The following is a 24,578-nucleotide window of genomic DNA, read 5'->3' as shown; positions in this document are numbered from 1 at the left end:
CAAGTTCTTTTATATCACATCCCTGTCCCAAATTAGAAGTTATGTACTCGCCATAACGTTCCATCTGAGTAGGTAGTTCATTTGTCTGCAACCTGTGGGTTACGAATCCGATATCGGATCCGAGCCGGCAACTTGTTTCAAGCTAATGGATCCGAGCTCCTAGCTTCTCCCTTCACCCATAATCCCCTGCTAACCCTCCATGACCTCAGATCGAGTTTGCCTCTCCATATATATCCAACAAAGGATATCTAAAAACTAACAGATCCAAAGAAGGTCAGGGGGAAGGAGGGGGGGATGGTTGCAGACAAATGAACTACCTACTCAGATGGAACGTTATGGTGAGTACATAACTTCTAGGATTGTTCATTTGTCAGCAACCTGTGGGACAGAGTCCCCAGCTACCTGCACCCTGGGTGGCCATCATGGAAGGACATTACGAAGCACCGCAGAGCCAAAGGATGCTCTCCCTCTAGAAAGCAGGTCTAGCTTGTAGTGGTTGATAAAGGTATGAGATGAAGCCCAAGTGGCTGCAGAACAAATATCATCCAAAGGAACTCTAGACTTGAAAGCCGCAGAAGTAGAAATGGAGCGAGTGGAATGAGCACGAACTCCTTCTGGTGCGGGTCTACCCGAGGCTTGATGAGCTAGTAGGATACATTGGGAAATCCAGCGAGATAAAGATACTTTAGAGATAGCTTTCCCCAAGTTAAATTTGGCAAAGGAAATGAACAGCTGGTCGGATTGTCTATGGCCAGCCGTCCTAGGAGTATAAAAACGAAGCTGCCTATGAACATCCAATGAGTGCAGCTTGTATTCACCCTTATTTTGATATTTAGGGAAGAAAACCGGTAAATTTATGGATTGGTTTATGTTTTTTTCTGATGCTATCTTGGGAAGAAAGGAGGGATTGATCCTGAGGTACACTCTATTAGGGTGAAAAATCAGGTATGGAGGCTTTACAGAAAAAGCCTGAAGTTCCGACACTCTTTTCGCTGAAGTAATGGCTACAAGGAATGCTGTTTTCCATGACAAGAATTTGAGATCCACTTAAGCAGCGGGTTCAAAGGGTGGAGCAGTCAAGGCTTGAAGAACTAAAGTAAGATCCCATGGGGGTTACGGCTTCTTTTACAGGAGGTCTAAGTAAAAAGGTACCCTTGAGAAGGTTTTACACAATTTGGCTGACATCAAGGGCCCTGAATCATGTCCCACATGATAATGAGAAATGGCTGCCAATTGCACTTTGACAGTTGAACAACTAGCGCCTTCTTGAAAGAGTTCAGTTAGGAAATCTAAAATGGATGGAAGAGGAGCCGTAAAGGGATCTAGATCGCGGCGCTCCGCCCAGATGGAAAAACGTTTCCATTTGCTGTGATACACTTTCCTGGTGGAGGGCTTATGTGCTGCCACGAGGATGGCTTTGACTGGTGAAGAGATACCGGGAGTCCTAACTAGGAGTGGAACTGGAGCAACCAAGCTGTCAGTTTCAGATTGTCCAGGTTTGGAGTTGGCAAGTCCAATGGATGGGAGATGAGATCCGGAATGGGATCTAGAATCCAAGGGTGATTCACAAGGTGAGACCACAGGTAAGGGAACCAAATTTGTCGAGGCCAGAATGGAGCAATGAGAATCATCTTGCTCCCCAACCACAAGGCTTTCTGTAAGAGTTGTATCATCATTGGAAGAGGAGGATAGGCATAGAGTAGACCGGGTGGCCAAGCATGCACCAGAGCGTCTCTTGGAGATTCCCCTGGTGGGGGGGTTAGAGCGAAGAAATTGTCGCATTTGGCGTTTGAGGGAGATGCAAAAAGATCGCAGCAGGGTTGCCCCCATGTTGTGAATATCTGCGTCGCTACTAGAGGATTGAGAGACCACTCGTAAGGGGTAAGAAGGGTGCAGCTGAGCTTGTCCACTAGGATGTTGGTCCTCCCCGGAATGTGCGTTGCAATCAGAAAGGGGTTGGTGGAGATCGCCCATTCCCACACTCTCATGGCTTCGCGGCAAAGAGGATAAGATCTGGTTCCCCCCTGTTTGTTGATATACCAGACCACTGACATGTTGTCCGAGTGAATTGCAATCGTTCCTGCAGGGAGGAAGCTCTGAAGTGCTTGCAACGCCAACAGCACCGCTCTCATCTCCAGAACGTTGATGTGCAGGGAGGTCTCTGTATCGTTCCACGTGCCTTGAACTGTCCTGCTTGAGTAATGCCCCCCCACCCGAGGCGGGAAGCGTCCGTGGTCACAGTGGCGATAGGGGGAGAGGTGCAGAAGGGACGGCCCGTATGGAAGTTCGATGGTTGGAGCCACCATAGTAGCGCCCTTCTGCAAGCCTTGCTGATAGCAATGGGATGGTGGAGAGGAAGGGATAGGAAGGACCATTGCACTAACAGAGTCCATTGCAAGACTCGCATGTTCAAACGGGTGCATGGAAGGAGTGTAATCGCTGCTGCCATGGAGCCTAGTGCCCTCAGGATCAATTCCGCTGGTGAAGCCTCTGAATGAAAGATAGCCCGCACATGAAGTTGTAGATTTCTGATTCTCTCGGCAGTTAGGAAGGCTCGCAAATCTCTGGTGTTTATTCTGGCACCTATGAACTCTATGATCTGTGTTGGAGCCAGTAGAGATTTGCCGACATTGATAGTAATGCCTAGTTGTGGGGCTAGATGGAGAAAGAAGTCTCTGGCCGAGCAAAGTAGATGCCTTGTTGGTGCGGTCAGGAGCCAGTCGTCCAGGTACGAGAAGACCTGAATTCCCTGGAGTCTCAGGTGGGCCGCAATCACTGCTAACACTTTGGTGAACACCCTGGGGGCTGTGGTGAGACCAAAGGGAAGGACCCTGAACTGGTAGTGACTGGCTCCCAGCCGGAAGCGAAGGAACCTCCTGGATCGTTTGTCCATTAAGATGTGGTAATACGCATCCTTGAGGTCTATAGAGCACATCCAATCGTTCTCCCTCAAAAGGGGAAGGATAGATTGAAGAGTGACCATTCGGAATTTTTCCTTGGTTACTGACAGGTTCAAGCGGGAAAGGTCTAGGATGGGTCTCAGGTCCCCCGTCTTTTTTGGCACCAAAAAGAACCTGGAGTAGAACCCTAATCCGAGCTGGTCTTGGGGGACGGGCTGGATGGCTCTTTTTCTTAGCAGCTGCTGTATTTCTGCGGCTGCGGCCTCCCTGTGATCGGGTGGTACATCGGGGAGGTTCTTGGATTGGGGGACATGGAGAATTGGTATTTTGTACCCTCTGGATATGATGCGAAGCACCCTGCGGTCGGTTGTGATGGACTCCCATGCCGTTAGATGTTTTGAAAAACGCCCCCCGACTGCCTCCAGAGTGGAGCAGCCGGGCAACCCCTCAGGGCTGCTGCGCGGGCCGCTCAGAGAAAGGTTCTCTGGACCCGAAATTTCTCGGAGCCCCTCTGCCCCTGGGGCAACGTCCTCCCTGTCCACCTCTGCCACGGTAGGACTGGTTGTCCGGAGCTGGTTGGGAATGTTGTGATTTCCGGAACCACATCTTCTTCTGACCCTTTTGGTTCCTTGAAAAGGACCGCTGGGGAGCAGAGAAGCGGACTCCGACAGCAGACAACATCTTCCCGTCCTTCTCACTCTGGACAAGCGTCTCGCGAACTGTTTTGCCAAAACGGGCAGAACCATCAAAGGGGGCGTTCGCGAAGGACGCTTTAAAGGGCTCCGTAAAGTCGCAATGACGGAGCCAGGCCTGACGTCTCATGACTAGGCCTGCTCCTCTGGCCCTAGCGGCTCCCTCTGTGGCGTGGGACAACAGCCGCATAGAGGTGTTTGAAATAGATCTCAGAGTGGCCATTCGGGTGGAGTACAAATGTTTATCCTACTCTGACATGGACTCCGGGGGGGATGCAGCATATTCTTTGATAAGATCCCGCTGCATCCTGATGACATGTGCCATATAGTTCAGAGACCTTACTGAGAAGGTCGCTGAACTAAAAACTCACTTCCCTAAGCGATCCATCAAACGGGACTCTTTGCTCGGTGGATGGACTGAGGGACTCTCTTGAACCAATTCCCTCTTTGCGGCTGCCGCCGTCAACATGGCATCTACAGGGGGGCCCTTACTCCAATGTGACTGGTCTGAGGGGGGGCTAAGAATCCTATCCGGTCGCTTCGGTATTGGCTCCACGGTGTCCGGATCCTTCCATGCCCTGGTGGTAATAAGGTACACCAGGGGATCAGCTGGAGGGGACACCCAGGAGGTAGACGGGCCTGCCTCGAATGCCTCTAGAAACACGGACTCGTCAGAGGAAGACTTGGGGGCAGACCACCCACCTCTGATTCTCAGCATCTCCATGATGTCTCCAAAGGAGACATCCTCGGGGGGTGATCTTGGGGAGCCTTCCCCTTCCTCCAAGTCCATGTCCTCGGTTAAGGACTCAGGGGAGTCCACGTGCCTCCTTTTGCACTTATGCTTGCGGGGAGCTTCCTCGGGGGGACTGTCCGAGGAGGCCTCGCCAGCAACATCTTGTTCCAATGGAACTGTCTGTGACATCGAAGCAGGCGGTCCCTTTGGCCGGGTGATGGAAGCCTGGCCCAGCAGAGAGGGAGTGCAGGCAGGAGTCGATGCAAGGGCCTGGGGTCCAGATGCTCTCAACAGAGCCCTCTCCACAACATCGAATGCCGAGGGAGAGCCACTCTCCAATGGATCCGAAAGTCAGCTCCCACTCGGATCCGATGAAGGGATCGGAGCCGGCGCCGAGACCATCGGATCCGAAGGACCAATGTGCTCCGACCTGGATGGAGCCGAAGGCAAACTGAATCCCCCGGATCCGAAGCTCGGACCACGGCTGCGAGAGGTCGGATCCGACAGACTCGAGGGTAGGGTCGGATCCGAAGTACCAAGTACTGTCGGCGCTGACCCACCCCCGGCTCCAAGGCTGCTCGGCTCCGAGCGCTCCGCACCCGGGTAGCGGGTCGGAGAAGGAGCAATTGGGTGGAAAAAAGGTGTCGAGCTCCCCCCTTGAGGGGGGGAGGCAAGAGCACTCCCATCTGCAGCTGGGCCTGGATGAACCTTCGCATCATCCGGTCCAAGTCTGCATCTGATAAGCTGAAAGTGGATCTCGAAGAGGCCACCGAGGCAGGCCTGGAATGCCGCCTCGATGACCTCGACGGAGATCAGGTCTCCTCCTCCTCGGGCCCCGGGGAGAAAGAAGGGGATCGGAGCCAAGGAGGAGGAGACCTAGAAGCAATGGAGGGAGAAGCCCGCTTAGCTGGCGGGGCAGAAACGGAGGTCTCGGCCCGCCGCTTGTGGTGCTTCTCCCTCCGTTTCTCCCTCCTGGCCTCCCTGTCCTCCGACACTTTAGCGGGAGTTTAAGTCCCAGTCGGAGGCAGGGGGGCAGGAGTGGCAACCAGCACAGGCTGTGATGGAGCCACGGGAGTAGCAGAGGTAGCGAAGGCCGAAGCTGAATCCGGGAGTAGAAGTCCTGCCAGGACCAGCTTCGACCTCCGTTCTTTCAGTGTCCTGGGGTTGAACGCTGCACAGATAGTACAGCCCGAGGTGAGGTGTTCAACCCCAAGGCACCGAACGCACCGAGTGTGGCCATCAGCCGGGGAGAGCTTATGGCCACACTCAGTACATTTAGAAAATATGGCTTTTGGGGCCTCAGCCATTCCCTTTTTTTTTTTTTTTTTTTTTTTTTTTAACTAAAAATGAAAAGAAAAGACAAGTACACACACACACACAGGCCCCAAAAGACACTCAACAAACACTCACACACTAGCGAACAGCGAAGGGAGGGTATTAATTAAAAATAGGGAACCTAACTCAAACACACTTTACAAATATTAATTTAAACTAAAATAGAAATTCCAGATGAAAAAAGTTAACTTTTTTCACTTATCTGCGGTGCTCAAGAAAAGGATCCAGCCATCACAAGCACGGCAAACTAGATCTGAGGTCATGGAGGGTTAGCAGGGGATTATGGGTGAAGGGAGGAGCTAGGAGCTCGGATCCATTAGCTTGAAACAAGTTGCCGGCTCGGATCCGATATCGGATCCGTAACCCACAGGTTGCTGACAAATGAACAATCCTACTTCAGATCTGATGTTTTCTTGGTGCTGCAGCTTTCCTGCTTTAAAGGATGCTTTTGCACATTTATCAAGACTAAAGTACATTCTTACATCATCTGAAAATGTTTTGACTACTTGCAATTATGCTTTCAGTTCCTCTTCCAAAGAGCTATGAGTTATACAATTTTAAATCTACAAAAAGATGATGAAAAGTCTTTACACTTTGTTGTTTTCTGGAAGCAAAACTGTAGCCATGACATAATATATCAAGTAGACAGCTTAAAGGTTAAGGGCAAGACAAAAGAACAGCAGTGACAAAGTTACCCTGGAATAGCCCTCTTTGAACTTTTATCCCTGGAATAAATTTGTCTTTTAGCATGGCTTAACTGCAAAGTGGTTTGTCACTGGTTCATGGTCACTGTAATGTAATCGATCAGTGGTGTGTATCGTGTACATTTTAAGTATTCCTTTATCCATGAATGTGGGATACTGTCAAACACTTTTTTTGTAGTCTATCCAAACCATACTTAGTTTCCTTTTTATAGTTCTCCATTAGGACTTTAACAACAAATGATCCTTTGTTCCATATGACTTTCTTTTATTACCCTTTTGCTCTAGTGCCATAACTGAGTTTTCTTCTAAATGACTAAAAACTCTGTCGACATCCACTCTAGTGTGCAGTTTATATGTCACTGGAAGGCAAGTTACTGGTCTACAGTGTTTAGGATAGTTTGCAGATTCGTTCTTAAGCAGAAGTATTGTTTTTTCCTGTTGTTAACCATGATGGTGTCTGTTTGTGGATTCGCATATAAATAAATAAATAGTTCTTACTTGTGGCTAAATCTTTATGCAAAGGTGTTTAATACTTTTAGCAAGAAGTTAGGTACTGCATATGGGCCTGGGGTTTTCCAATTAGAAGCTTTTCTTAACTTTGTTTCAATCTCACTGGCCATTACTTCATCCCAATTCATATCCGGTACATTTGAACTTCTTATTTTCCTTTCTTTCTTTTAGTTCTTCTATCCATTTAGCATCTTTGTTATGTTCCACAGGATATTCCAAAATATTTCTAAACAAAAAGAAACTATTTCTTCTTTTTTGGTGGTGTTTCAATTACTTTTGCCTCGTTTCCTAAATCTCTATAAAACTTTTTTGGGAAAACAATAAATTACATATTTTGTACTTTCCTTTATATTTATCTACACATCTTCTAAGTTTTTCTGCCTGTGTTGATATTTTTAGTTTATTATTTACAATAGTGAGCAACAGATCCTGATTTGTTCTAATACTGTGAATTGCTTTTATCCCGTCTAGCTTTCTGCTTATTTTTGTTGACCTGTTCCCTCTTCAATACTCTTCTAACAGTGACACTTTTCTGTCTTAATCGCTTTATAGTTTCTTTCTATTCGATCCTTCCATGATGATATGAGCTAGTGCCAGCATAGCCAGCTGGAGTGATATGTCCTTTGAATATCAAAACTGATTTATATCAGATGCTTGTATTGTAAATGTATTAGAATTGTATGGCATTTGAATATCAAACTGGTTTGTACAGATGTTTATGTTACAACTATATTAGAAATGTATGCCATTTGAAAATAAATGTGTTTGTAAAGCTGCTAGTGTTAAAAATGTATCAACAGTGGGTCCTGCTGGACAGAAAAGGAATATACATGTGAGACTGCATGCATACATGTTAGCAAAGGACACTAGACAAGAAGGGGTTAAACAGCTACTTTACTTCTTACTTTAAGAAAAATACTGTTAACTGGACCACCTGTTAGGCCATGAAAATGCTTACCTTACAGCTCTGAATAGGACAGGAGATGGCATGTCTGGAAGAAGCCTTTGTTCATTAGCTCAGTAAAGACAGAGGAAGCTCCAGACACTGCCATAAACATTAGCAAAACTTTAGATATTCATCTTATCACATCTATGCTAACATCCTGTTTAAAGCAGCAAAGGGAAATAGTGTGAGAAACTAGAATCAGGTGACCAGAGAACGTCACTCTGTCAGCCATCTTGAAAATTTTAGATATTATAAAGAGAAATTTCTCAGTATTGAGAATTCTGTCTTGGTCCTGACAACAAGAAGGACCATTCACCACATCATCTGCCTTGCTCTATTAAAGTAGGGAATAGTAATTCTCCTAGATTCAGTTAGGAAAATATAGTGAAGCTTAGTTTTGATATTGTTTTTCTTCATTTGTCTGAGTCTGTCCATCAATGTTATTTTCAATATTTCTGGTGATTTAAACTCTCTGGTTTATTGCAAATATATATAGTTAGTATTTTCGTTTTTTTATTATTTATTACCAAATATTTTAACATTTATATTGTGGCTGGTCCTTTTAGAAAGTATTTAACCTTTGAGTGTGCTTATATTTATTTGATGACACTATGTGGGTCACTCCTGAAGGCTTAGCTCCCTTGGTCACCTACTGCCATTTGTATTCATATAAATAATATGCAGTATAATTGGGCACTCTTTGTTAAGGACCTTAGAGTAGCTGAATGTAGAGCACCTGGTGGCAGTGATAACTACCTTATACTCTGGACCGAAGGGGGGACAGCAGGTAAATCTATGCCAGCCTTTCCCAGGTGTGTGTGTCAGCTACTTGGAGCAGGGATATGAAACACTGGTTTCACAGAGAGGGTTGTGGAGGACACTCAGCTGAGGACTTAATCCTGTAGCTGTACTAATGGGGAGCCTTATTGGGGCCCTGGAGGGAGACGGATATAAAGAAATCCAGACCTCGGGCTGACTGCATTCCCTGTGTTTCTTAAGGGAAACTGCACTTGCTACAAAGAGCTGCATCTGGAAATACTGATTGTATCCATGTGTATTTCAAGTGAATGTCCCTCTCTAGTATCAGTAGTGTGGATTCAGGCTCCTTGATTACTGGCCCAGCGTGGGGACCTCACTACTTCCATGACGGCATTCAATTTCTCCCCTTCCTTTCCCTTACTGCCCTGTTTTTCTTGAAAGACTATCTGCTATTAATTTAGCTGCACAGTAATATACCCTATTTACTTCTGTTATATCACATGAATCTCTATGGACAGTCCTATTACTGTGTTCATTTGTTTTATCAAAATTCTAACTTTTTGGGCTTTACTGACTTTCTGTAGTCTATTTCTTTCATTGAGCTTAATATGTATGTCCAGCTCTATTAAATCAAGCAACTCTTCTCTGAGATCATTTTCTTCTACACTAAGAGCACATTCTTTGTTATCCATTTCCTGCACCCATTCTATAGAAAGTTCCACAGCATCTTCTTATGCCACATTCTCTTCAGTTTCATTCTGCGTCATCTGTTGCTCTTTCATATGGGAACTCACTGGGCTATCACTCCACAACATTAACTGCTTCAGACTTGCCACAGTTTCCTGTTCTTTCATTGCTGTGCAACTCCACCTGAACATTTGTACTGTTTTTTTTTTTTTTTTTTTTTTTATGGAAAGCACCAAAGCATCTTTATATGCCAACTGATCAGATGCTTCCCACTCCACTGGTTTCTCCTTAATTTGGGGATCCATTGCTCTATCCTACTGTGATACTATCGGAGTTAGATTTTCTACACTAAATCCTTCACTTCATAGGTAATCCATAACCTCAGTTTCTAGTTCTTTAACTTCTCCATTTCTAATCTTCTTTTCTACTTTTTCCTCTGTTTTCTTAAAAAAAAAATTGTATTGTAAAAATGTCCATGTCCTGATGCCTTTGCCTGCATTTCTTTTCAGATTTCACACCTCCAACATTTATTATTTACCCAAGGAAAATTTTCTGAAGTCTGCTTGGGGTATAAAAATACCTATGCAAACACTTTCAGGCAACGGTCCTAAACATTCTGTACTTTGTTGCATATTTGAGAGACATCCCTATGTCCTCCCATTGCTCTCTTGTAAATTGCTTTTTCATTCTCTCTTCCCAATCTTTTGTAACCTCCTCCAATTCTTATCCCTTTTTTAACAGGCACAGTGGTGCAGTGGTTAACATTGTCACCTCACAGCAAAAGGTTCTCCAGTTCGATTCTCAGCTGGGGTGCCTTCTGTGTGGAGTCTGCATGTCTTCCTTGCAGTGGCATGGGTTTCCTCTGGGTACTCCGGTTTCCTCCCACATCCCAAAGACATGCTGCAGGTGGACTGGACACTCTAATTGGCCATAGGTATGACTGTGTGTGTGTTTTACTTCTGTGGAAGGTTGGGTGTCAGGCTAGCAACTCGGACACCATAAAAGTCCACTGATGATCATTATGCAGACTGTTGTTCTGCTGTGGCAACCCCTAATGGGAAAAGCCGAAAGGAGGAGGAGGAAAATAAGTTGTTTTGCTTTCTTCTTTGCCTATATATTGCACCATATTAAACATCTTTCTTTCCCATGCCAAAATGTCTTCAGATGTCTCCTGCTCCTCCTGTTTCTCCTTACATTGGGGACTCGTTCCATCATGCTGTGATATAACCTGTATTAGACTATCTACACTAAATGCTTCAAATATTCCATAACTTCAACTTCTATTTTTTATATCTACGTTACTAATCTTCAGTTCTACATTCCCTCGTTATGATCTTATTTTTTATTGTGAAATTTTCCATATCAGGACGCCTCTGCCTGTATTTCTCTTCAAATATCTTTGGGACTCCCTTTTTTTGCTTTGATTAATTTGGCTTTCTCCTTTGCATAAATATTGCACCATATCAGATCTCTCTCTCTTTCCCATGTCCATATTTCTTTTTTATAGCTTTCAAAAGTCTTTACAGTTTTCTCCTTATATTTTTGCACTTCCTCAGTTGCTTCTCTTTCCAAAAATTAGAAGTAGCAATAAGAAAAGGAATGATACCAAATGGGGTACTTATCTGTCCATGGCTAGGACACTGTACTAGTCATATGTCTGACTCAAGAGGAAACAAAGTTCTGCTTTCAGGCTCGAAGCAAAGAAGTTATGAGAGAATTTGAGTTAATACATCCTTTATGTACCTCCCACCTTTGGGTGAAGGTCGTAAACCTGATGTATGGCACGAGAGGAAGATGACCACGCTTAGGTATGCTGGTTAAATGTACGGCTATCCTTGGCTGGATATCTCATCTGTCAGTAATAATGCAACAGTGATCTTAGAAGAATATCTAGAAGTTGTTTGGGTAACATCTCAGTTACAAATGAAAGATGTTACTTTAAGAATTCCAGAGGTGTATGGATAATGACACAGAAATGCAGCTACTGAAAGACATTATTAAGAAAGGTAAGGGAGAGCAAAAATATTCCATGAGGAAAGAAATTTAGAGCTATTTATCTTTCAAGGAAGAAACTGCATTCAGGGTTTGATGCACAAAGATGAAACAATAGTAGTTCCCAATTAACCCAAAAGACAAATGCTTAAGCGAATGCATGAATCAAATTACTGAGATATGAGAACCTTATGTGTTCCTCGGCTCTAAATAAGTAATCAGACTTGCACAGTTTCTGTCAGTCTGTCTGCTAAATGATGACTCTGAGGACTGGATCTGAGCCGGAAAAACTTGGATTTGGAGCAGAGATGATGATGAATCCAGCAAATACTCTCATGGAGTGGAGAAGGGAGAAAATCTTATGTCCAAGAAAGCTCCCTTTGACATGAAGGGAGACAGGACATTTAGCTCAGGGAAAGGAACCTTCTCTGCAGTCTGCTCCAAAGGCAATCGGGTCTGAGAAGTTGGAACTGAGGATGGTGCCGAAGTGCTGGAGGAGCCTCAAACCTTGGGACTTTGGATTTGGTGGATTTGCTGGACAAGACGAACAGGAAGTTGATCATTTTCAGTCCCCTTGCTAGAGTTTGGAGCCTTTAAACCCTTCCTTACAACCTTGATCACTCTTGTCAGAAAATTGGAAGAGATGCCAGCTGGATTAAAAGAAGAGTATTATAGCACCATTCTGCACTTTTCTTTGCAGAAAACTTAAACAGTGGGCTAAAATGTCCTTTTTTTCAAGCTCAGCAGCAGCACAATAAAAGCAATGGAGAGTCAGATCAGTGAAGCAGGAGGAGAACCCAGCAGTGGAAAAGCAGATTAACTGAAGAGCAAACATTACTTTGAATCAGAGGTTCATTAGAGGATCTCAAAAGCAGATTACTGATGATACAGCAGTGTGCCAGGTAAGTTGGATATCACTGCTAGTCCATGATCTAACTTGCCTACAGTCCGCTATTGCAAGAGTGCCCATCTGGCTGCAAGTGTTTGTGACAGTGTATTCATGTCTGCATGTGAGCATGCATGTGTATGGGGGGGGGGGCTAATGTGGAGTTTTAACAGACTGCATATCTTCAGTTTTATGAGCAGCAAGTTCGGAATCTTTAATAAAAGCTTCTTTATGCCAGTAGCATTTTGGTTAATGATCACTGCTAGCTGTTTTGATTAATTTAGTTCTGCATGGACACACTGATCAACTCTAGGTAAACATATCTGGTCAAAAGCTTCTTTATGCCAGTAGCATTTTGGTTAATGATCACTGCTAGCTGTTTTGATTAATTTAGTTCTGCATGGACACACTGATCAACTCTAGGTAAACATATCTGGTCACTGGAAGTGGCAGCTGAGGATTTCAAATCGAGCACATCCCTGCAGGAAGCAACTAAATGGGTGGGGCTAACTGGCATGTGACAGGGCTTTACTACAGGAGGTCAGTGATTATATACTTATGATCAAACACCTAGATTAGTCATCTTCATCCATAAACTCTCTCTGTATCCTCAAATTCTAGCCACTTCTTTAACTATATATATACACCTCAGATGCCCTACTGCAATCAACAGGTGCAACCTTAGAGGAAATGGAGCCCTAAACAAAAGACTCCATGGGACTCCAGTGTTCCATACTGTCACCTGCAGCCCCCAGTACCTTTCCCATTTTACCTCAACATTGCAGCACACCATGCAAACAGATTACTTTATTCTTGCTCTTTAACACTTTCTCACTCTAAAGCTTCTCCCTCTCCATCATCTTAATGCATCAAAACTGACCAAGACTATGCTATAACAACTGTGAAGGACGTAAATGAATTAAGGTGGGGAGCATTTGATAGCTTTTCTCCAACCTTATAGTTCAATGATGGCCTGACCAAAAATCATGAGTAAGGAAGGAAATGCCATCATATTTGTAAAGCAATAATCTGTACCCAAAGCTTAATATCCAAAGCAGACAAAGTTTTAATTCACAATGAACTGAGAAATCAATTGCTTCACAAAACATATAAACCATATGTGGGAATAGTGCCAGTCTCTCTTTTCACTAAAACACAAGTTACCTTTTATGTACCCCCTCTCATTTTATATTGGGATGAAACAAAGAACAAATTGCAACAGGCATATTTCATTTTATTGCTGTCCTACAAATATATAGCATACCTCATTCACCAGTGCCCCAAAACTACATTTACGTCCTTCTGCGCACTTCTCCGATATGAGATTGGGACAAAAGTGAAATAACAAATGGCCAAAATAGTAGTTCAACTTGTTGCTGCCAGGCACATATATGCAACAAGTCTCCCTGCCACTCCCAGTAAAAAAGTCAACCACCTGTATACACCAATGATATTTATGAGGAAAGCAAAAAAAAAAGACTGCAATAATGTACTCCAGCTTATTTCCACACAGAACACTGCTTCTAGATAAGCTATAGTGATCTTCTGTGTACACATCTGACATACAATTGTGAGGAAAGTTCAAGACAATGACCACAATGTCTCAGCCTCCACACAAGTTATAGTAACCTTATGTGGACATCTGTGAATAGAGACAGTTTTAGACAAGGTATGGTCCAGAGCAGATGTTCAGGATAAGGACATTTTAATAAGCCTGTGTCAACACCCTCATGTATCAGTGGGTTGGAAAAGGGAACCACAGCCCCTTGATAAAACTCACACAGAAACAGACAGGACATGTAAACTCCACACAGAGTGACTTACAGCCAAGAATTTGGAGAAACAATCACTGCAATATAGCAATGCTACTCAATGTACCAATGGCCAATTGCTATGTCACACATCCTGACCAGACTGCCACAGAAGCCACTTACTGTGCAAAGTGGTAATGTCTGCCTGTGATGAAAAATTGAAAAATTATAGCATACACATTATACAAAACACTGCAACTCCCCCAAACTATCTAAACCACAGTTAGTCAATTTCATTCAAGGACAGCCCCTGTACCCATCAATGACAGCTAAGCAACTGACTGAACACTTCAGAAGTCAGACTGTTTTAAAAAAAGCCACATTAATGTATTCAAGCCAACTTCCTGCAAACATAACAGTTCTGCAAAGCCAAAATCAAGACTATTTAACAAAAGCCTGGTATAGCATGGTAAGTCACTTCCATCTACTCAGAGACCTCATAACCAGTGATTACAGCTTTCTTGACTGTATACACCTCAAATGTCAGATTGTGAAAAAAAATAAAAGTCATAGTAATGTATTGCAGTTATGCTTCACAATACCAATGCATTTAAAGTACATTTTAAGAAACTATAGATTTTGTTAATTAAAAAAAGTCTTACCTGCAGGAAGAAGCCAGTGATTTGCTGCAATAAGGTTTTCTTCTTCATCCAAATTCTCTATACTAGGTCCATCCTCGCTTAAATAAAATATGTGAATCAAAACACAACAGTTTGTCAAGTCTATGGGCTGTGGAAGGAAAATAATGATTGGTTAAAAAGAAAAATAAAGACAAAAGGCAGAATACAAATATTGAATCATTTATTTAAAATGGATAAAAAACGATCAAATAAATGACTATTATTAATATTGTTACTTAAAGTATTTTTGTAGCATTAGCCACATAATGTAACAATATATATGTGAATGTATTATAAAAAATAATACAGGTTGCTTTCCTGCCCCAACTATTGCTACAGTTCAGTTGTCAAGAACAGTTTCATTCTGACAAACAAAAAATTACCCAATAAAAAACTGTGTGTGTGTGTGTGTGCTACAGTTATTTTAGCAAGATTAATAGAAACCTTTTGAGCATAAGACATCTGTGAATCTTTTTTTTTAAAGAAAACAAGGAGAATTTACCACAGATTAATTTTAAGCACATTAACTTGATAAATAAAACATGTAGAAACTTTAAAGACTGGGCATACTTGCAGTCAAGCTGATAAATGAATTTTGAATAATTTCTCCCCACTCTACTGCAATCATTCAGTATGTTTGATTACAGTTTTTTTTAAAGAGAATAGACACTACAGTATATTCCAAGTCAAACACATACAACATGGATCACCGGTAGGGAATAAAGGACTTTTCCTTGAGAAGAGAGAGCTTGAAAGTGTATTACAAATAAGGGGCTGGACATTTCCTGCTCCACGAGTAGCATTCTGAAACATGTCCTCCCTCACCATGACAATCCTGGAAGTAAAAACAAAAAACTGCACAACAAAGTTTTATTAAACAATGTTAACTATTTCAGTAGTATTTTACTGGTTCCAGTTACTACCTGCTTTCTTAGTTACATGTATGAAGAGGTGGAAAACTGATCATAAGGGACTTAAGATAATTTGACTTACTGCCATTGATACCTCAGTAATATTAGTAAGTCATCCAGCAAGTATCTTAGCTATTACACCATACAGAGCCTCTCTGTTTTTTTAGTATTTATTCAGTTGTCTCACTCCCCTCCCCCAACCTAGCATCTTCATACATGTTTTTTGTTTGCACTTAGGTTTCTTTACTTAACCCTCTACCTCTGCTTAGGTCACAGTCTCACCCCTTTTATTATATCCATTTGCATACTTTCAATCCTATTATTGCTTATTCCAGATCTATTTATTTTAATTTCCCCAACATGATTTGAAGAAGCCACTAAAGTTGAAAGTGTGACTGGTACATACACAGTATCCTATGCAGCTCAAAAAGGCATGCGTTAACCTTCCTTAGACAACTCAGGTACTCAACTTTCAATTCTGCTTGGAGGTATTTTTCTACTTTTATCCACACATTGTTGCGTTATTATGGGGACCAAGAAATCTATTTATTTTTTGCTTCAGAGACATGCACTCAGCGATGTTAAAAAGATCCTGATGTATCCAATGTAATAACATCCCTTTGTCCAAAAACCTCAGACATTAGCCCTGTAAAAGCTAGCTACCCTCAGACAGTAAAGCGTGTCTTATAAAAGAAGCTGAACACCAGCTTGAAGGCTTACTCATACCAAGTCATACCATACATAGGAACCCCCCCGACCACCATCAATAAGAGTTTTTTTCCATACCTATCAGTGGTCATCAACTTCAGTCCAATAGCCAAATCCACGTCCTTGGACTGTTCAGCTTTTTGGTGCAGGTTCTTTTCTTATTTTTAAGAATGTAGAAACACGGTGAAATTTGAGGTTCAACTTAGAACAAAGACCTCTTATAGGATAAAAGCACTCAAAAAAAGCAATCAACTGAGATAAAAAAGCAACAATCACCCGGACAAGAAGAACTGCAACAGTGTGTCTTCCTTTAAACTGTCTTTTATGATCTTTAAATACAGTTAAAATACCACTTTGGCTGCTTTTAACTCTTACTACCAAAACAGTTAGGGAAGGAGATGAGGGAATCCCTAAGTTGTAAAACTAAGGATTTCTCTTGGAAATGTTTTGAGTAGTTACTCACTAATCTAGCAGTTCTTCATTTCTAATTAGAGCTGGAAATCAGTTACACCTCAGATCTTGACGTGAACTATGTTTTTAAAAGTTCCAAGGTCATGGGATCTACTTTCTTTGAATACAATGGTGAGTACTTTGGGGATATATTGTGTTAACCATTCTTCCTACAGCTTAAACTCTGCCAATAAGTGATCTTAGTCAATTTATTTAGGTTTATATTAGAAGCACGAAAATGCTTCTGAGCGAATACAGAAACAGCAACACATTCATCGAATCGCATTTAAGCAATTCGATGAATATGTCATAGGGCAATGAGATAGTTGGCCAACTTCACAGAGTTGCCCTTTCCCTCTCTATACTGCGATCTCGGAATTGGCATATTTAGTTGGGGGGGGGGGGCAAAGCCCCCCCACCTGTTTATGGTGTCAAATTATTTTTTTTCGCAAATGGCTGCGTACGTTTTTTTTCCTAGGGAAAAATTTGCTTAAGTGTCCGTTGAATATTTTTAGGTTTTGTGCGTTATGTGTCGACTTTTATGTAGTCGCACATATGCACTTTTCTTCCTATAATATAGACCCAATTTATTTTGTGCTTTTGTTGTCATGCACATGATACTAGACTATGCCTGCCTTTCAACCCTAAAAATTGTGGAGAATGTGCTTCTAAAATAGAATAATCAACACACTGTTGCAGGTTATGCTAGTTTTACTTATAGTAATATGTTTCACAGTGGAAATAAAGCCAGCAGAATGCATCTACAGAAACCTTAACCATGGCATAAACCCTACCTGAGCTGTTACTGCTATACAATGTTAATTAAAAGGCATTTTTATTTTTTTTGTAAAGTGTGGAAAGATATTTGGATGACTTAATTGTTTTTCTTCTTATGGGAGTGGGACCTCCTGAACGTAAATTAGTGCTACTGCAATTTGTTTTGATTTAACCATTGTTTAATGATGATGTTTGTGCCAGAGACTATCCTTTATTCCTGGGATATCTTTTGATGACCACAGTTATACCTTCTCATATCTACAAGTATTACTCCATATCGCGTTAATGTATGTGAACTTAAGCTGAAACTTAAAATGTGATTATTTAATAAAGATTTTTAAAAAATCCAAAATCAGGAAAGTAAATGAGTGTAGGACATCAAGGATAGCAATAACCAGCCTGGATGGGCACTGGTCCAGTACACAAGCTGCAAGGCCGCATGCTAAAATCACTCACATGCATACACTTTGGAAATGTGTCTTGCTCAAAAGCTATAGGCTTGCAAGTCTGGAATACCGCAAGCAAGCTCGACAGAACTGGGTATAAAAAAACTCAGTCTAAGAATAAAATCTTCTTTTAGTCTTAACCAATGCATACCCACACAATTATAATGGCGGTAATGTTGTTCTAATGGGGTAAACTTGTCAGCAAAATTTTATTTTATTTTATTTAACATTTGTTGACCGGGAAAGTCCGACTAGGTTCCACAGATCCTGTTTTCAGTGGAGGCCCGGGGAGAAATGCTCCAGAAGCATGTCTTTAGAATGTGGGAGGAAACCGGAGTACCCAGAGGAAATCCACACAAACACAGGGAGAACATGCAAACTCCACACAGAAGGCACCCCAGCCGAGAATCGAACCGGAGATCGTCTTGCTGTGAGGTGACAGCATTAACCGCTGTACCACTGCAACGCCCGAAAATGAGCAGAAAACTCGCACTGATAAAAAGTAAAGGCTCTGTGGATTGAAAGAAGGGCAGACTGCGCAACTTGCTCACAAACCAGAACAGTATGGATAACAATGGACAAGAAAGCCAGCTCATTATAGAAGCTTCCTGACAAAAAGAGTATAAATTGCATCCACTTCATGTCTCTCAATGAAAAAGCCAGCAGCATGCCTCCACTAACACTCCAACCATCAGCTCACCCCATCTCATGGAATAGAGTTCCACCATCAAACCATACTCATGAGTCTTGAGGAACTGGACACAAACAAGTGGACATATGTTTAATCACTGAAGCAACATGCAAAGAAACTACTCTCAAACAAATTAATCAATCTCACACTTAAAAAAAATTGAACTTTTCCAACAGAGAAGCCTCTCTGCACCCCCCCCAAAAAAAAAATACCCTTGCATTGTATTATTGTGTAAGTAAACTTACAAAAACAGTAGACGTTCTAAAAGATCACTTATGTAGTATCCTAAGCTATCGGGGTTATATCTTGTCTGGTATAAGACCAAATGGACAGTGCTTCAAAGTTGAAGTGCAACTTCCAAGTGCTCTAACTGCCAGGATCTCGAGCAGAGCTAATGATAAAAGGCAGTTAGATAAAATGGTTGAGACCTTTCCTGCCCAAAGATGAGAAGCCATACCTCTGAAAGGAAAACATGCTAGGAAATGTAAAACAGGAAAAACTATATACACAACACACACTGGGAATAGAAAACATAAACTACAGAAAGAGGGTTGGATGGAGGGGATGGCTACTGCAACTTTGATCTATACGAACATCTACTGTTATGGTAAGTTTACTTTACGCAATTTTACCATGTTCAACATTTTATCACTGTTGCAAAAGCCTAAGATATTTGGGTAAAATACCAGAAACAAAAAGGGAAAAGGAAGAAATTAAGAATCTAGGAGCTCCTGGAGAACAGTCTTAGCAACGCCTGTTCTGGACCTAGAAAATAATCCAGTTTGCAATGTTTTGTAAAAGCATGTATGGAGGACCAAGCTGCTGCCTCTAGAATACTTCTAGACTCCATCCCTTTCCAGAAAGCCACCAAAGCCCTAGTGAAATGAGCCCTTACCCTGTCTAGAAGTGGCTTGGTAAAGTGAGAACAGCAAAAAGAAACAAGAGAGACAACTATCTAATTGTCTGCTTTGGCATCAGTTGTCCTTTTTTCTTGCCTTCATAAGAGACAGAGCTGATGAGCTTTCTTGAAGGGCTAAGTTTTGTCTAGGCAGTATCTGAGCTGCCCATGACCATACAGAGCAAGAGAATTTTTTTCTCCATTGGTTTTGGACTGAGAAAAAAAACAGACAGGGAGAGTAATAGACTGGCTCAAAGTAAACTCTTATACCACTTTAGGCATAAAAGAAGATTAGTTCTAGAAGAACCCTTTCTTCTGGAAAAATAAGGTAAAGTCAACTCACCTGTAACTCAAGATACCCTTCTAGCAGAAGTCAGAGCAATGCATAAAGCAGTCTTCTTTGTTAAAGACCTCAAGTCAACCTGATGAGCTGGTTCAATTGAAAAAAGTAAGCTTCTCAAACACAAAATTCAGATCCCCACAGCTTGATCAATTCCTGGAAAAACCATGGGGGCAGTTTTCATTCATTAAAGTCTGGCCTCATACTGCTTAGCATGTCTGCTACAATGTTTTGTACTAGATGAATGCATGAAGCCTGAAGAGACAAATACAGCAGAGTTTCTACTTTCTAGGCTATCACAGCACGTCTGCAAAAAGCTAAGATCTGGTTCCTCTCCCATTTTTTTTTGTTCAATACCCCCCAAACATCAAGTCTTCCTCCTCACCCAATAAGCCCATCCGAGAGCTAAAACTACGCATTTTTATTTCTCTCAGCAGAGGTGTGGACAAAGCATTGGAAGTGCCACTGTGATTCACAGGGTCTTGGATTTTCTTATGGTCCTGTAGCACCTCCCCACCTGCCACATGCCTAACATCATGCTACTGTTTGCTAAGCATGAGGAAGATACACAGAGAAACTTAACCCCCCTAGCCCGAAGACACATGCACTATGACATCTATCCTGCCCCTCAGGCTGACATCCATTTCTCTCTGAGCTCCAGCCTGCCCTGGACACCACTAGAAAGACATCAGCACGTAATCTTTCTCCCAGAATAGGAACACCCCATATTCCCTGTCAGCTCCATCAGGCACCAGAGTCACTAATCAAACTTTGGTTACCTGGGTCATAGTCAGGGCTTTATCCTCTACTCCACTGGGCTAGTTCTCTGTTTATATACCACATCACTGTGGTGTTGTCTGTTAAAACGTGCAGAAATCCTGGAGACCAGAAAAGATTTAGGGCTTTCAAAGCATTTATAACTGCTACAACTTCTGTTATTTATACACTTTTATCTGTCCAGTTTATTCCACAGACCTTAAACTTTCACCCCATTGGAGATGGCTCCCAAGCCAGGTTTGAAACATCTCTTGCGACAGACTGAAGAGGATGCCGAAGGGAGAATGGGAGACTTGGACTCCAGACAACTGGTGTACCCACTGTAAAATCTCCAGCCTTACAAACCCCAGAATTGGGATCTGAAAAGATAAGGGGTTTGGATGCTGAGTGCACATTAACCTGAGGTATCACTGATTTTTCATGTGAAGTCTTGACCAAGGGAATCATAGAAACCATCTTTTGACTGGAAAAGCTCAGGAAAAATTCTTGTAACATCTCTACTTTGCCTGCAGAAAAAGGAGCTCTTCTCAGGGCAGAATCTAACAGATATTCCAGAAAAAAACTATTATTTAAGCAGGGATGAGAGAAGATTTTTGTAGGTTCACTTGAAAACCCAGAATGAGCAAAAGATTCTGAAGACTTGCTAAGGACTCTTGACAACAGGAAAGAATCTGTAAATATAAGACAACTGTCTAAATATGCCTTAATGTCTGCAATAAGCAATTACTGGAGCCAAACCCTTTGTAAACACACATGGAGCAGTAGACAGTCCAAAGAGTAACACCTCTGTAGGATTAATTGTGTACGCCAAGTGCAGACAGTTTTAAGAAATGTCTGAAATATTTGGCAACAGGAATGTAATGGTAGTCATCTTTAAGTTTAGCTTTACAACGAAAGCTAGTAAAGAGACTAGAATGAGAAAAGAGAGGAGTAAGCACATGCCTCCAGGTCCCTTTTTCTATGGCACCAGAACTATACTTAAATAAAAGAAACTTTGCCCATCTGGCAGGCATGCACTGTCTCAGATTTCTTGTTATAACATTTAATTCAGAACTAGGGGGAATGGATATTTTGACTACTAGGTGAAGAGGAATCTTCTGGAAAGGAGGGAGGGGCTCCCATTGCCAAGGGTACCCCCTGCTGATTGCTTCAGACATATGGGTTCAAAAGGTCATTCTAGTACCACAAAGGAAGGTGAAAACTCAGAGAAAGGAAAAAAGATTTCCAGGTTGGGAGGGGAAAGCCTAAAAGTGTGAGTCATTCTCACTTTCTGGACTGTTGACTTAGAGAGGCTTCCCCTTTGTTTTGCCTTGCCATTGCTTTTTTAAAAATCCTGTTTGTTGGCAACTTGCTACTTGAAATGCTTTTTCAAAAAGGGAACTGAGATGGGAGGAAAATTTTATTTGCCTTTAAAAACAAGGCTGAAAATGTGCGTCATCCATTCACTAAACACCCCCACCCCCCACGCTCACATTTAAGGACCTCAACTGCAGAAGGGCCAAAGAGAACCTTCCCTGTCCAGGGGAGATTTTAACATTTCAATTTTATCATCAGAATGATTTTTCAACAGTAACCTAGCAAATTTCCTCAAGACTGACCTAGAAGAAGAAGCCCTGGAGACGATATCAGCAACATCACAGGAATATTAAGGCATGTTTAACTACATGAGAAGCAGATACATAACAAGCATTGAAATATTTTTCTACGTCAGAAGAGGAAATGCTAACAGTTAACTTTTTCCACATTGTTAACAGTCAGAAGTAACACATGAACCAAGAATTTTAACATTCCAAATGTTAAATTAGTAGAAGAATAAAACTTTTTCCCAAATATGTCAAAAGCTTTCTCATCCTTGTCAGAGGGAGTTGGTATTAGCATTAGTAATTTATCTAACAGTAGTAGTGTTTTGATCTGGAAATCACTGAAGGCGCTACTTTGGGGTTAAGTAACAAGTACTTATGACAACCTATCAGGCTTGGTAGGGGTAGGACGCTGACTGACTGTCAGGTAAACAAGCCATCAGGAAAACACTCTCTAAAGCAGGCAAAAAACAGGAGGAGCAGCTGCATAACAATATTCATCTGTAACAAATTATAACACATTTGCCATAAAAACATGAATTTCATTCAGATTCCACTGAAAAACCTCTTTCATTTTAGATAAAGTTTAACAAACTAAAGGTATTCTGCAGGGAAGGTAGAAACAATGCTTTTCTAAAAATAAGAATCTTCAGATTGTGAAGAAAAACGTGAAGCACAACATTCTCCCTCCAATCCCTGCTCTTCTAACAGTAAATCAGAGTCAGAAATAGGACTACATTTTCCCTTTTTTCTTAGAATGCACTAACACAAAACAGGCACACTATTCCTGGGCTCAAGCTCCCATTTCTCTGCTATGTTGTACACATTCATCCTCCCCTTCCCAATGTTTGAAAAAAAAAAAAAAAAACAGCGATTCTCTGTTACTCATGGTAGGCAGTCTTACAGCCGCAGAGTACGTTTCCATCCTATGGTCCTTAGTGGCTGTAGGTGCTACAATAGAGAAATCAAGGGAACAGTTTGAGGAACCATATCTGACCATAGCAAAGTCACCCATCAGCAGGTGAAGCGAAAATACGGCCAGCCTTACACAAAAAGACTCCCTGAAAATTGTTCTTCTTGAGAACGGGAGAAGAATGAACCAGGGAGTCCAGTCGTGCAAGAGTCGGTAAACCCAGTGCATGATAAAAAAAGGGGGGGGGGCTGAGGTAAAAAGCACCCTCACAGATCCCATAAGCACCAAATCCTTGCCCTCACACAAATTCTACAACTAAAAAAAAAACGGATTTAAAATATACTGCGTTTCCACAAGCACTCACAGTAATAAAATCAACTGGTACAGAATGACAGGCTAAACAAAGTTTTCCTAGTTTAAACACTTGCCTCACAGTAAAAAGCTTTCCCCAGAAAAATAAAATAGTGGAAGGTTTTACAAAGAAAGGGACTTACCTCTTCAGCCTGGAAGAATCACTAGCCAACAATCAGATCCACAAAGACTGCATGAGGAATAAAGTTCGGTAGCAAGAAAGTTCTTAAGTCGTTAGCACTCCAAAAGCTTTCTACATGAAGCTCAGCATGTGGAAGGGGTCTTTTAGCTTTGATAAGCTGGCAAGTCGGTCATATCCTTGGCAGAATATAACCCAAATAGCTTAGCCAACTTCAATAGTAATCTAACGTTCAACAAGAAATGTTACCACAAGGTTATATACAGACATACATGAAACATCTACAACTTCAAAAAGATTCAGGTAACGCAAAGGCATTAAACAGCTGCAACAGGATCCACAGCAAATATACATTCAATTATGTGATGACAACTGAAGCTGCCAAACATTTAAATGCTACACTACATGAAGATAAGAGGAATAACTAGTTCTGGATGAAGACGCATATATATATATATATATATATATATATATATATATATATATATACACACACACACACACACATACACACACACATACATACACATTATATATTTATTTATATATCTTTATTTATATATATGAAACTATATACGTATACACACAGGTATGTGTGAACATATATGTGATTCCATATACAAATATATAAACGGATTCACTTTATAATCTCAAAATACTGAAGTGTCGAAGTTCAGTATCTCAAGACCATAAAGGCGAATCCACAAAACACAGACAGCCCAAAACCATGAAATTTGAAATCCCGAACACACAGGATACGCTACACCACAATACACACAGTACAAAACAAAAAAACACACAAAAAAGTAATACCACATATCCACAAACCTACACTACAAACAAGCAGAGCGGCAATTCCCCCCTGCACCCCCTACTTATATATACTAACTCCGAGATTGCACAAGCAAGAAAAGTAAACAAACTCACAACTGGACACTCTACAGTCCCTCGTGCAAACACACACACACACACACACACACAAACACTCATACTTTCACCTGCCTACCCTAACCCACACGTAC

At 41.8% G+C, this 24,578-nt stretch overlaps 1 protein-coding gene across 1 annotated transcript in view; it reads right to left on the bottom strand.

Moving 5' to 3' along the window:
- TRIP13 (thyroid hormone receptor interactor 13) overlaps window positions 1-24,578 on the bottom strand; it is a 1,214,790-nt gene that overhangs the window by 1,116,035 nt on the left and 74,177 nt on the right. Inside the window, exon 4 of the mRNA XM_044065139.1 lies at window positions 14,558-14,684. Coding sequence (XP_043921074.1) covers window positions 14,558-14,684 — 127 coding nt within the window. The remainder of the gene's footprint in view (window positions 1-14,557; window positions 14,685-24,578) is intronic.

This window comes from Protopterus annectens, chromosome 3.part0 (assembly GCF_019279795.1).
Source record: "Protopterus annectens isolate FY-2018-M chromosome 3.part0, PAN1.0, whole genome shotgun sequence".
Classification (NCBI taxonomy): domain Eukaryota; kingdom Metazoa; phylum Chordata; order Ceratodontiformes; family Protopteridae; genus Protopterus; species Protopterus annectens.
Note: the sequence above shows the minus strand (reverse complement) of the source record. Positions and strands in the feature narration are given on the sequence as shown.